Source organism: Phalacrocorax aristotelis, unplaced genomic scaffold (assembly GCF_949628215.1).
Source record: "Phalacrocorax aristotelis unplaced genomic scaffold, bGulAri2.1 scaffold_57, whole genome shotgun sequence".
Classification (NCBI taxonomy): domain Eukaryota; kingdom Metazoa; phylum Chordata; class Aves; order Suliformes; family Phalacrocoracidae; genus Phalacrocorax; species Phalacrocorax aristotelis.
In genome coordinates this window covers 591,683-605,733 of record NW_027441133.1, presented here as the reverse complement: position 1 = coordinate 605,733, position 14,051 = coordinate 591,683, and the positions used below count along the sequence as shown (strand labels likewise).

The following is a 14,051-nucleotide window of genomic DNA, read 5'->3' as shown; positions in this document are numbered from 1 at the left end:
ACAGTATATGGGGTGTGTTTTATTAAAAAGTACGATTATGTTGTTTACCTTAATAATAATAACAACGTTAATTATTAACATATAAAATATATAAAACATATACAAAATATATAAAATATATAAAACATATATAAAACATATATAAAATATATAAAACATATAAATATATAAAACATACAAAACACATAAAATATGTTAATAATGTTAATAATAACCTTAATTATGCTAAAGAGGATGGATCTCCTCTTTGCCCTTAGACACGGCACATGACACAAATGCTATTTTTGCATTTATTTGCACAAGTACGTTCAGTTTATGAGGGCAGGAACAGCTTTAGGGTTTTAGTCGGTATTGTAGGAGGGTAAATAATATTTACCTTTTTTTAACCACTTACGTTTTAACTTAAAAAGGCGAAAGAGCCGCGCACTTTCCTTCACCCCTGGTGTCCTTCCACGGGACTGGCGGGGTCAGATCTTCTTCCGCTCGTCCGCGCCGGAATTTCAGATGCGCGAATTAATAAAAATAAAGGTGTCTCAGGAGCGATTGGCGCAAGTTGCTGCGTAGGGCAATTTCTTGTTTTTAAGAATCTGAAAAAAAGCCTTCATGGGAAGTAGACTTTGACAGCGATTTGTTGTTTAATATTTATAGGTTGTTCTCATACAAGGACTCCGGCTCAACCTGGGAAAGTCGTACTCCTTAAGATGGACACTAGGAACCAGCGTCAACGAGAAATATGATTGTCACCCGGCTCTGAACGCTTCCAAGGAAAAATGTGAACAGCTCGGCTGTGTCTGGACCGTAAGCAAAAATTTGTGAAAACCAAAGTGGGAAGAAGCTTGTTAAGAACTGTAACTTTGGGTTTTTATTTCTTTTTTACAACAAATGAAACAGTCTCATTTGTCCTTCTCTCTGAGAGAGAACTTAAAATAAATCGCTATTTTATTGACATTAGTGTCATTTTCAACAACTTCTGGTCTTCTGAAGTGAGGGAAAATCTGGTATTTTTTGAAAGGTGGTAAAAATAAGGTTAGCGTTATTAAAAAAATAGACTTGAGATCGAGATCTTCATGCAACTCTCTGCCACTGCAGCTGGGACTGGCAAGGCTTCGGTTTTTGGGGGGTTTGGGCCTTTTTGCTTTATCTTACACTTATACTAATTGAAAAATAAATAAATTGAAGTAAATAATAAATAATTAACTCCCTCCATACATTTAAATAAGCCTGATTCCCCTAGGATTGAGAATAAAATGAAATCCTTAAACCTCAGGGAAATTTTCAGCCTTCCCCAAACTTAACTGGTTTATCTACCAGATAGACCCAAGTAATAATTCCTAATATTGATGGTTTTTACTGGATAATTTTTATTTCTGGATATTGCATGGCTGTAAATATATGCCAGCATTGTGCCCTGATGCGAACGGTCTTTCTGAGTCCTCCTTCAAACGACCTTAGTCCATCATTCCCAAATATCTTCATTTTAAAACTCGGACGTGTCGTCTCGGGAGGTCACTCCCGAAGCAACCACAGACTGAAATGGTTGATAAATTTCCCTGAATTTGTCACGTTGTTAGGAATACTTTTTTAAATTTAAGGCATTTGGAAATGCCTCGTCAGCACATTCGGGTCAGGTTATGAACTGGATATGTTTAAAACCCTTTCTTAAGTCAAAAGAGGCTTTGGATTTTGGTGGTGAAAGATGGAAAAATATTCATTAGGAATAAAGATGAGGTGAGCGGGTGTAGTTTTCTTGTTACAAATAAGCAGGAAAAAGCATAATTATTCAGAGGTTGGAGGATAATGCATTAACCAACATCAGCACATCTAACTTCAGAATAATTTGAGTGCTTATATTCAACTCCAGAAGAAAACGAAAGTTACTTTGTCCTTCCTATCAGGGGATACTCGATAGATAAACCACAGCTCCCAGCGGGTGTTTTGAAGGTCATTTGTATGAGCAAAGAAATGTAAAAGCTGATGGGGAGCGCTCATCCGGCATCGCTAATAAATTTTGGGCACATCTTCCTGGAGGTGTCCAAAGCGGCCAGAGACCATAGAGAGTTCAAGGTCTTTTTTTTGTGGGATTGAGGCGAAGGTCACAGACAGAGGGAATACTAAATCATCGTCCTTGTAATGATATAAACAAGACTGAACAACCTTGAACTAATTAATTATATCTAAAATAGTATAAAGATTGATGGGTTCAGCACCGCTTCCTTTTGTTCAATAACGGCGTGAAGTTTTTGAGCAAAATTCTGCATTAACTCGTTACCCGGTAAAAACAAGAGTTTTGGAATTGTTGCTGCCGAATCAGGAAAGAAGCAGCAATCAAATAATCCCCCCATCAGCCTCACGTTTGCATCTGCAGGAAGACACCTCCAACAGAGGTGTTCCGTACTGTCACTACAACGGCCCTGACAACGCTTACTCCGCTGCTGATGTCAAATACACGTCATCCGGCGTGACGGCCAATCTCACCTTCAACAAGAGCGGTCTCAAAGCCTACGAGAAATCAACGTTACCCATCAGTACCCTTCGCCTGGAGGTGAAATATCACAACAACCATATGCTGCAGTTTAAGGTAAGGCAGAATTTATCCGAGTTTCTCTTTTTCCACTGGTCAAAATAGTGTTATTTCCGGGCGTAATGTCTCTGCTCACTTTTGTGTTATATGGGTAATGCTTTCTCAGGCAAATGTGTTTCTCCTTTTAACCAAATGCCTCTTATTGCTCTTAGTCTTGAATCAACTCGTGCCAACGTCTATGATACAGAAAACCTGAAGAAAAAAATCTCCTAAGGCTGGCTAAAAATTCAGCCAAAACCCTGAACTTTATTTACCACACATAAAAATACACTTGAATCAATACATTTAAATCATTAAATGAGTCATTCCTAGTCCAAAATAAAACCTTGAAGTTCATTATTTCCTGACCCACATATGATGAAGGAATTTGAGGAAGAACACCTATTGAAAGAAAATGCTTATTTACTCAACCATTTTAAGTCATTCTGATTTCTTACCGGTGCTAGTAAGAACGAGTTGAACAATTCTCTGTGTCTGACTCGGAGCCTTCCACTCCGTAGATTATTTTCTATCAGCCAATAGCAACGCAAGAAAGTGCTTTCACTATTTTTATCCTGATTTCTTGAAAATGTAGCTTGGTAATTTCTGCATATTCCATGTATGTTGAAGTGAATTAATTTTCCATGCGTAGATTTATGATTATGCAAATGAACGCTACGAGGTGCCGGTACCGTTAGGTCTCCCCAAGTCGCCAGAGAGCACAGTTGAGAATCGACTTTATGACGTAACAGTTCAGAACAAACCATTTGGCATCCAGGTTCGACGCAGAAGCACAGGGACGGTGATGTAAGCCATGCTTATTCCATTTCATTTTCTAATTTGATTTTGCTAATTTAATTTTTTATTTAATGTTTGCATTTAACTTTCTCTTTTCTTCATTTTTTTAATTTAAAATTTTCATTTCATTTTGTAAATTTTATTTTTCTTCCATTTACAAATTTAATTTCATTATTTTTCTTTTCATTTTTCATGTCATTATTTCTTTCCCTCCCTTTTTCTTCCTTTTCTTCTCCTTTTACCTTTTCCTTTTCCTCTGCCAGAACATTTTATTGTCCAATCCATTCTAAATGCCACGAGACAAATTTTTGTGTCTGTCCCATAAAATGGCCACGTCTGTCAAATATTAAACCCTGCTCCAGCAGCAGTTGCTTGGCCTTTGCATAAATATGAGAGTATTAACCCAAAGGAAGGATGAAGAAGGTGACATGAACAAGACCCTGTTTTTCCCCCAGATTGGCTAAGGTGGTTCCCTGCCAACACATACTTTGATACTGGCTAAAGTCCTCTGCATTGTCTTCAAGTACAAAGCAAAGATCAGAGAATCATGGAATGATTAAGGTTGGAAAAGGCCTCGAGGATCGTCAAGGCCAACCCCCAGCCCAACACCCCCAGGCCTCCGAAACCGTGTCCCCAGGGGCCGCGTCTACATGTTTATTTGAGCCCCCCCAGGGACGGCGACGCCCCCACCTCTCTGGGCAGCCTGTGCCAGGGCCTGACCGCTCCGGCAGGGAAGGCATTGGCCCTAATCTCCAGCCTAAACCTCCCCTGACGCAGCCTGAGGCCGTTCCCTCTCGTCCTATCGCTTAAATTGGGAGCAGAGACCGACCCCCCCTCACTCCAGCCCCTCTCAGGCAGCTGCAGAGAGCGAGAAGGGCTCCCCTCAGCCCCCTCTTCTCCAGGCTAAACCCCCCCCAGCCCCCTCAGCCGCCCCCCAGCACACTTGTGCTCCAGACCCTGCCCCAGCCCCGCTGCCCTTCTCTGGACACGCTCCAGCCCCTCCAGGCCCTGCTTGTCCCGAGGGGCCCAAACCTGAGCCCGGCACTCGAGGTGGGGCCTCGAGGTGCGGCCGTCATTGGAAGAACACTCAGCTTGTGACTCAGTTTTTAACAGAAAAAAGTTGGTTTACGCCTGATGTTTTAACGTAATCTGCACAAAGAAACCCCATTAAACTCTAAAAAAAACCCGCGTTGCCCTCTGTTGTGGTTTAGCCTCAGCCAGTAACTGAGCCCCACGCAGCCCCTCACTCGCTGCCCCACCCCAGTGGGATGGGGGAGACTCGGAAGGGCAAAAGCAAGAAAACTCGTGGGTTGATCAGCAGTTTAATAATTAAAATAAAATGGTAATACTAATAGTAATAATGATAACAATAATAATAATGATTATAATTATGATGATGATAATAACAACAATAACAAGAACAACAATAATAATAATACCATAATGACAAGGAAAATAACAAAAGAGAGAAATGAAACACAGGGAAAGAAACCAAGTGATGCAACCACTCACCCCCCGCCGACCGACCATGACACACTCTAAAAAAAAATTACATTAAACTCTAAAAAAAGTCCTAATGTTAAGTTTTCTTAATAACCGTAATGGTTTTAGTCCAACCTTTATGAATAATGAGATTTTTAGAGAAAAAGCGTTGGCCTTGAAGGAGCAGCCACCAGCTCTTCCTGGCACTGAAACTGCTGTCATCTTGTTCTCTTTTCCCTTCTTTTCAGCTGGGATTCTCAGCTACCCACTTTCACCTTCAGCGACATGTTCATTCAGATTTCGACCCGTTTGGCCTCCCCGTACCTGTACGGGTTTGGCGAAAGCGAACACACCATGTTTCGACGTGACATGAACTGGCACACCTGGGGAATGTTTGCCAGGGACCAGCCTCCTGGAGTAAGTGGACGGGGGGAAAAAATATTCCCGTTTTGCTTTCTTTTCTGGGATTTCTGCTTTTTTTTTTGCTTTGTATCAACTGCTGTTGATTGGGTATGGAGATAGCCAATCCTGAACCTGGGTTGGGGCAACCCCTGGTATCAGTAGAGGCTGGGGGGAGAAGGGATGGAGTTTAAAACCTTTAGTTTAAAACCATTGCCCTTGTCCTGCCACAAGAGACCTTGTTGAAGAGATTGCCCCCATCTTTCCTACAGTCCCCCCTTAAGTACCCCCTTTAAGTACTTAAAGGCCAAGGGGTGATGGCTTTAAACTAAAATAAGGTAGATTTAGACCAGATATAAGGAAAAATACTTTGTAGTGAGGGTGGTGAAACACTGGCCCAGGTTGCCCGGAGAGGCTGTGGAGGCCCCATCCCTGGAAACCTTCCAGGTCAGGTTGGACGGGGCTCTGAGCGACCCGGTCTAGTTGGAGATGTCCCTGCTCATGGCGAGGGGGTTGGACTAGAGACCTCTAAAGGTCCCTTCCCACCCAAACCATTCCATGATTCTATGATCCGCCCTCCTGGGTCAGACCTGGGCCAAGTCCTACAACTCTGGGATCGAATTAGGACTTACAGAGTTAAATAAAATATTTGATGTGACACAAATACTGGCATTTTGCAAGGGATTAATCATGGAATAGTGGTGCCTTATTATAGCTATAATTTGAAAACTTGAAACATTTTAAGTAAATGAAAGAGAAAAAAGTCACCAGCTTGTCTTCCTGGTAAAGGCTACCTGGAAATATTGGAAGAGAAAGTTTCCTCCCAGGGAAGCGATTTTGTATTAGCAGTTTTTAAAGCTAGAAATACATTTTCTTCCCTCCCCACCCGGAGCAACCGGAAACAGATCGACCTCAACATTTGAAGCTGAAAATGATGGCTCCTGGTCAACATTTCCTGTTGCGCGTTCAACGCGCAACGTTCTGTGTGGCCTGCTCGACCGCTGTCTATGGTTTAGGAGACGCGGTAGCGTGGGGTTGACGGTTGGACTTGATGATCCTAGAGGTCTTTTCCGACCTTAATGATTCTATAATTCTATGATTTATTAACCTTGTTATTCATAATGGATAATTTATTGGTGGATGCAAATAACTGGATACTAATTAACTGTCTTTCTAATAGAAAATTCTTTCATTTCCAGTACAAGTTGAATTCCTACGGTTTCCAGCCGTTCTACATGGGTCTTGAAGAAGATGGCAACGCCCACGGAGTTCTTTTGCTTAACAGCAACGCAATGGGTGAAAAAGAGCAAAAATTCACTTTCTGTTCTCAACGTGTTTTGCTTCAAAGTTCCGTTTTTGCCTTACTTAGGCCTTTGTTGCCTTCTTGCACTGCCTTCTTTTTCCAGATGTGACCTTCCAGCCCACGCCTGCTCTGACCTACCGCACAACCGGGGGAATTCTGGACTTTTACATGGTTTTGGGGCCAACACCAGAGCTCGTTGTTCAGGAATATACCGCGGTATGATTCTCCTGTTGCAAACTGAAAGCGTTATGGGGTTTTGGTTTGGTTTGGTTTGCTTGGCTTTTATTTTTTTTGTTTGTTGTTGTTTTGTTAATTTTTGGTGGGTTTTTTTTTTGCTTGTTTTGTTTTGTTTTGACCTATTTGCAATATGTATTTTTTCTTGTTCATTTTTAGCTGGTTGGCCGACCAGTCATGCCACCCTACTGGGCACTGGGATTCCAGTTATGCCGCTACGGATATGAAAATGACACCGAAATCGCCAAGTTGGTGGAGGACATGAAAACAGCCGGGATACCCTATGTATGTTGAGAGCCATTAAATCTTGCGATGGTGCTTGAAATTCTGGTTTTGGGGTTTTGTATAATTTGAAACAGTGAAAGAAATGCTCTGATTAATGCCATAGTTCAACTTTTCCATGCACTTTACAGGGAAACAAAATAAAGCAACTTGATTTGCGCTATACGTTGTCCTGTGCTGAGAAACCTACTTTTTGACATGATTTTGGGATACTTGTCTAAGACTTAACCAAATTATACCTAAATTAAGCATGGCTTTTATTTTACAGGTAATTAACATCAAATTCTTTCAGTATGGGGCAACCCATTCCCTTGTTTCTGGATGGTGTGCAGTAACATGTATGCAGGCAATGCGTATATTGACATATATTCATACTTATGCACAAATCCAGGGGTGGTTTTTTTTGTTTAGATGCATGAATTTCTATTTTCTTCACAATAAATATGGTGGTAAAAGCTGAATTTCAGACTGGATAGGTGGTGAAGTGTGTTCATCTGATAACCTGAGCTTTAGGCAGCAGCTGATTCCAATTTTACATTTTTAAAAAAGTCAGAATCTTGCTAATTTTACAAATAGACGATGAACTTGCTGGTGGATGATGTCATTCAGGAAATGACCAAAAAACCCTCCTTTATTTTAATTTTTGTTTTGTGTGAACTGCAGGACGTCCAATATGCAGACATTGATTACATGGAACGGCAACTGGACTTCACCCTTAACCCACGCTTCAGTGGATTACCGGCTTTAATTAATAAAATACACGAAGAAGGAATGAGGTTTATCCTAATCCTGGTGAGAGCAGAATTCTGGTTTAACAGCATTTCTGTATTTGTCTTTTGAGCATAAAACCAAAATTTTATTACCTTTAATTTTAGGATCCAGCCATATCTGGTAACGAAACCGATTACCCCGCCTTCGAAAGAGGTTTGGAGAAGGATGTCTTCATAAAATGGCCCAATACCGATGACATTATATACGCAAAGGTGCTGTTCTTAAAAAGCTGATTATTTTATCCAAATAAGCATCGTGCCAGGTTAGACGCTGGGGAGAGGACTTCAAATATCAAGTACCCTCCCAAATTTAGTTGACCCGTTGAGTGCTACAAATGGAAATGTCTTCAGGTTGTGTCACCTTTGGACTACGTAGCAGCAAAGCTTTGTTGCTGTTGACAGTCTTTTTTGTGTTGATCCAGTTTAATTTGGCTTTTTTAACATCTCCTTCCTCCTATTAGGTCTGGCCAGATCTTCCCAACGTAGAAGTCAATAACACGCTGGACTGGGAAACCCAAGTGGAGGTAAACGTTGCTATCTTTTGGTGACTGACACATGTAGAGAGGGAGCAACAAATTTGTTAAGGTTTATAGCTGTGAACTGGTTGATAAAACTTAACCTAAGACGTTGGGTGCAGAAAGTGACCTTTTTTCCTCCGGAACACCAAAAATCCTAAATAAGATCAGAGCGAGTTACAGAAACTGCCCAGCCTTTCTGCCAGAATACCTAAAAACTGTAGCAAAACCCATGATTTTTTAAAGAACAAGTTCTAACATTTTTGTAGTGGGTTGATTTCAGTCCTGTGCCTGTGCTTTAATTTTTATTTCTCTGCTATTTTTACAGCTCTACCGAGCATATGTAGCTTTTCCAGATTTCTTCCGCAATTCCACAGCCGAGTGGTGGACGAGAGAAATCACTGAAGTCTACACCAACCCACACAACGCATCGAAAAGCCTGAAGTTTGACGGCCTATGGATTGTAAGCGTAAAAAATTATTCTGTTTCTGAGATTTTTTGGCCTCTTTTTGTCCTAAGGTTGGTTCTCATCACCTCAAAACCCAGCAATGTTCTGAGGCCTCCAAGGGAGGAAGGATACAAACCTTTAATGCTAAATATCATGAACGGTCGACTAATGTTTAAAAATCCTTCTTGATAACCGCATCATTATTTGTTCTACGTTTTTGCCCGTTGAACAATTTTACTTTCTCAAATCTTCATTATTTACTTTTGACCCGCTTAATGGCTCTTTTGTAGTGTTGTTTTTCTTCCGTCACTTCGTAAAATCTTTTTAGCAATAAGAGACTATTATATTTTACCGTTACTAGTTCTGCAAGGCAAAATGAGATAAATGACAGGTTTATTTTGCTTCTTAAATGAAGTGGACTCACGGTAGCTGTAGAATCTATTAAATATTAATACTTTCCTAAAGAAAACCCCCAAATATCTAGAAATGCAGTAAAATATTTGTTATTTTTCCCCGTACCCCAGCTCCAGTGTACTGCTGCAACCAGAGGACCACAGGCACTGAGAACAAGAGCCATCATTACAAAATTCAGAGATTTTAGTAACTTAGATATCTGTAGCTATATTTTCTGTATTGATTTCAATTTTACACAAAGGAAAACCTGCCATTTTCAGGAAATATTACTGATAAATAACAAGTTGTCTAAAACTGAAGCCTCTGCCTTCAATTAATGTCTATGAATTTGATGTTTTACTCTATGGGACAGGAGATGTGCAGAATCTGTCTATGAAGGGAATTGCTCATCAGGGAAATTTGTCTCTTGAACCCCTGTTTTATGCTGATTAAAAAGGAAATGCAACGGGCGGTCCTGAAAATCTGTGTTTGCTTTTTGTTTCCAGGACATGAACGAACCCGCAAGCTTCGTTAACGGTGCCGTTCAAGGCTGTAGAAATCAACAGCTGAACTTTCCCCCCTATTTACCCCGTAAGTCTGATCACTGCTGTAAAACGTAACTGTTTTGGGTCGATCTGGTTTGTATGGAACTTCTCCCATGCTAGATGTGGTGCAAGCGCCGAGAATTAGGTAGCCAAATCTCTAACTGAACCCATAGCGGAAAGTCGACCAATTTTTGGAGATGATCAACGCCCTTAACGCCGCTCTTTGTTGGTGAGAGCAGGGACCCTGTGGCACTTCTGAAAAATTAAGGTTGTTTTTCTTTTTTTCTAGATTTTGGTATCTCTTTTCTATCTAGGTAATTTCCTTTGGACATGGTCAAGGCTGTGGCTTTCAGGGTTTTGCATCGTTTTCCAAGACGAAAATGCAATTAGTGACTAAAACCTTCAAAAATATCCTCCTCTGATTAATGGTTACTTATATACAAAATTATAAGGCCTAATTTGATGAATGGTCTTGAAACGCTTGCTCTCCCTAGCAGGGCTTTCCCGGAGCACTGGTGAAGAGTAGTACTAATCGGCAACAACTCGCCAATGCTTCGTTACAGTACTTCTGTTGCGCTCTGATGTGTTTAAACGCAATTTCTTAGAGTGTTCAGAAACAGACTTTCCCCCCAAGTTCTCTGGGTAGACGGCTGATAGGGTAATATTCACAATTAGCAGTATTTTCTGAGTTAGGAGAGATCCTGTTTACTCTTTGATCCTCTTCAGTATGAGCAGCTCTGAGTTACTATTTTGCTTGCAGGAGTACCCAGGTACTTACACAGAAGTATCAGGAATTTAAGGATTTACTAAAATTCTGAAACCGATTTTCTAAATAGAATTTATCCTAATTTATAGAATATGATCCTCCATTATTAGAATGATAGAATCCTAAATTTATAGCGTATGTAATTTATAGAATATGATCCTCCATTATTAGAATGATAGAATCCTAAATTTATAGCGTATGTAATTTATAGAATATGATCCTCCATTATTAGAATGATAGAATCCTAAATTTATAGTGTATCTAATTTATAGAATATGATCCTAAATTTATAGAATGATAGAATCCTAAATTTATAGAATATCTAATTTATAGAATATTATCCTCAATTTCTGAATTTGGCATTTCCTGAAGTATTTTTTTAAAAATCTGAAATCAAACCTCAGAAAACCTAAAATTTTGTTTTCTTTAAAATAAAATAAATGACCCCGTAAATACGTAAAAGGAAGTGAACACCCATGACGACGATGTAAATAGAAAAAAAAGTGACTTGTTAAAGTTCTTATGGGTTGTAAAATGTTAAAATACAAGTGCCTTCATCCCCCCCGACAGAGCTGGGATCTAGGCCGGAGGGGCTGGCTTTCAAAACGCTCTGCATGGAAGGTCAGCAGCACCTCCCAGACGGTTCCCCCGTCAGTCACTACGACGTCCACAACCTTTATGGATGGTCACAGGCCAAACCGACGCTCGAGTAAGCAGCCCTTTTACTTTTTTTGCGACAAAAAATGTCACCGGTTTATTTACCAGAAATCATTTTTTTCTCATATTTTTTCTTTTCATCTGAAGTTCTTCAGTTAAAGTGAATAATTTCCCCCCCCAAAACCCCACCCCAAAACACTCTTCTGCCCCTTACAAGGCAGCACTGAGAAAAATTCTGAACACTTTGATGAATCGATGAAAAGCGATTCGTCAAAGACAGTCTCAAGTGCTCGGGGTAATTCAAGTAGACAGAAATTCTGGTTTCCATGGATTTCTATGATAATACGTTTTATTTATAGTGTCGACCTTCTCTTGGCCTTCCATCAAGGGAGGGAAAACGAATCTGGATTTTAAAGTATAGGCTACAATACGACCATCGAGTGAATATCATTAAAATAAATTAAATGGTGTTGAAAAGGGAAAAAAGGACGTCTGAAACATAAATCGTGTGCCTACGTTTTCCTTCTCAGAAGTTGTTTTTCTCCGTTCCAAGACAAATTTTATAATATAGTTCATAGTGAGTCGTATTGTAGCCAATTTCTGACGTAATGAGAACGGCCGTTGGACCACTTCCGGTGCAACGAGCCAGGGAGAGCAGTGCTCCTTTGTAGGGCGCCGCCGCCTTGAACCCCCAGTACCGTTCATATGAGCCTAAACACAGAGGGAAAAAGCAAATCGACTTGAATTTTTGGCCGAGGCGATGCTGCATTTAGCAACGTGCCGTTGCGTCGCTTGACGTCGAGGCACTCGCGATGTTCCTGGCAGGACAGGAGGGGCGTGACAAGAACGCTGCTTTTGTCATGAGCCAAGTCTAAAGGAATTCGGTAGCTGTAAGCGGACAGTGATTGAGCACGAGGGGGAATATTTTCATTGGTTCTGAATATTGAGCCTGTTAGGAAATATTTCCTTCTGTTTTAAGAGGCACTATAATACTATATAATATTATATGTAGCTCTACATAATATTATATCATATGTATCTCTATGATATAATATGATATAATATGATATCATATGATATTATATGATACGATATGATATGGTACGATACGATACAGTATAATACAATACAATACAACACAACACAATACAATATAATATAATAGAATAGAATACAATACAGTATAATGTAATGTAATATAATATATAATATAATATATAATATAATATAATATAATAGCATATCATATAATATAAAATAATATATAATATAATATAATATATAATATAATATAATACAATATAATGATATGATATGATATGATACAATACGATATGATATGATATGGTATGATATAATGTGATATAAACTGATATAATATAAAATGATATAATGTAATGTAATATAATATAATATAATATGATATAATATAATAATATGATATTATATGATATGATATGGTATGATATGGTATGATATAATGTGATATAAACTGATATAATATAAAATGATATAATGTAATGTAATATAATATAATATAATATGATATAATATAATAATATGATATGATATGGTATGATATGGTATGATATAATGTGATATAAACTGATATAATATAAAATGATATAATGTAATGTAATATAATATAATATAATATGATATAATATAATAATATGATATGATATGATATGATATGGTATGATATAATGTGATATAAACTGATATAATATAAAATGATGTAATGTAATGTAATATAATATAATATAATATGATATAATATAATAATATGATATGATATGGTATGGTATGATATAATGTGATATAAACTGATATAATATAAAATGATGTAATGTAATGTAATATAATATAATATAATATAACATAATAGAATATATGATACGATACGATATGATGTAACATAATATATCTATATATAGGTATACTATATATTATATAGTGTTTCATAACATTATAATGATAATTTTATTTATTATGTTCTAATATTATATTGTCATATGTTATATTTTCATGTATTATATTGTCATGTTATATCATAGTCTATTCTATAATAGATTGTATTATATAATATATTATATATGATAATATATTGCGAAGAGATAATAGAGACCAGAAGACTTACTGTGTATCTCGGAAGAAATAATTACATTAGTCTAGTTTCGTTACTACGGAAATTTAAGTGACTCGGATGTTTTCGCAGGAATTCCCGCATCGCAAAAGCTGCAAATCTTGTGGAAAAATAGCCGCTACCTTATTTGCACCGGCTCTTTAGGCTGTTACGGGGGGGCAGCGGGGGGGCAAAGCCACTTCACCAGGGAAGGCTTTAACTAGCATTTCAGCGTAGCTTCCTTCTGTGAACCGTTACAGGTGGCAGAGGGATTCGCGTAAGAAACCAGCCCCCTAACGCACGCAGCACGACCAACGCGTGTGCTTTAGCAAAACGTGCCAGAGCCGTCATCAGAGAAAATTCTGCCTCACTCAGTTAAATTTTTTTTTTCATTGTTTTTTGACTTTTCTTGTCTTTTCGTTTTGACTTTGCCTTTAAGCTTTTTTTTTCACTTGGTTACCTTTACGGGTATCTCACCGTGGTGGTCCAAGATTCTGTAAGGAAATACGTTATTTGTTTTTTGAGGAATGGGGCAGAAACTAAAGAAAATTCAATTCCCTTCAACACCGTCCTTGAATAATTATTAACCCCTGGCCTAAACCGTGCGACTCTTGCTTACGGAAACCCAAATAAAATCAAACCCAGAGGTTCGCTCATGCCAAGAGACGTCCAATCAACTGGTTCTTCTTCGCTGTGGGGCCCGTTCCCACCCTGAGATGAAAACATCAACTTTAGCACGATAATTTGTAGACGATGCTGGCTATTTCAAATAAT

At 38.7% G+C, this 14,051-nt stretch overlaps 1 protein-coding gene across 1 annotated transcript in view; it reads left to right on the top strand.

Annotated features, from left to right (window-relative positions):
* The window catches only part of LOC142050921 (maltase-glucoamylase-like), a 58,082-nt gene that overhangs the window by 30,905 nt on the left and 13,126 nt on the right, over positions 1-14,051 (top strand). Inside the window, exons 25-37 of the mRNA XM_075080130.1 lie at positions 649-798; positions 2,366-2,578; positions 3,213-3,367; positions 5,089-5,257; positions 6,439-6,535; positions 6,646-6,758; positions 6,936-7,061; positions 7,722-7,850; positions 7,934-8,041; positions 8,290-8,352; positions 8,672-8,806; positions 9,691-9,775; positions 11,066-11,204. Of these exons, the coding sequence (XP_074936231.1) occupies positions 649-798; positions 2,366-2,578; positions 3,213-3,367; positions 5,089-5,257; positions 6,439-6,535; positions 6,646-6,758; positions 6,936-7,061; positions 7,722-7,850; positions 7,934-8,041; positions 8,290-8,352; positions 8,672-8,806; positions 9,691-9,775; positions 11,066-11,204 (1,682 nt within the window). The remainder of the gene's footprint in view (positions 1-648; positions 799-2,365; positions 2,579-3,212; positions 3,368-5,088; positions 5,258-6,438; positions 6,536-6,645; positions 6,759-6,935; positions 7,062-7,721; positions 7,851-7,933; positions 8,042-8,289; positions 8,353-8,671; positions 8,807-9,690; positions 9,776-11,065; positions 11,205-14,051) is intronic.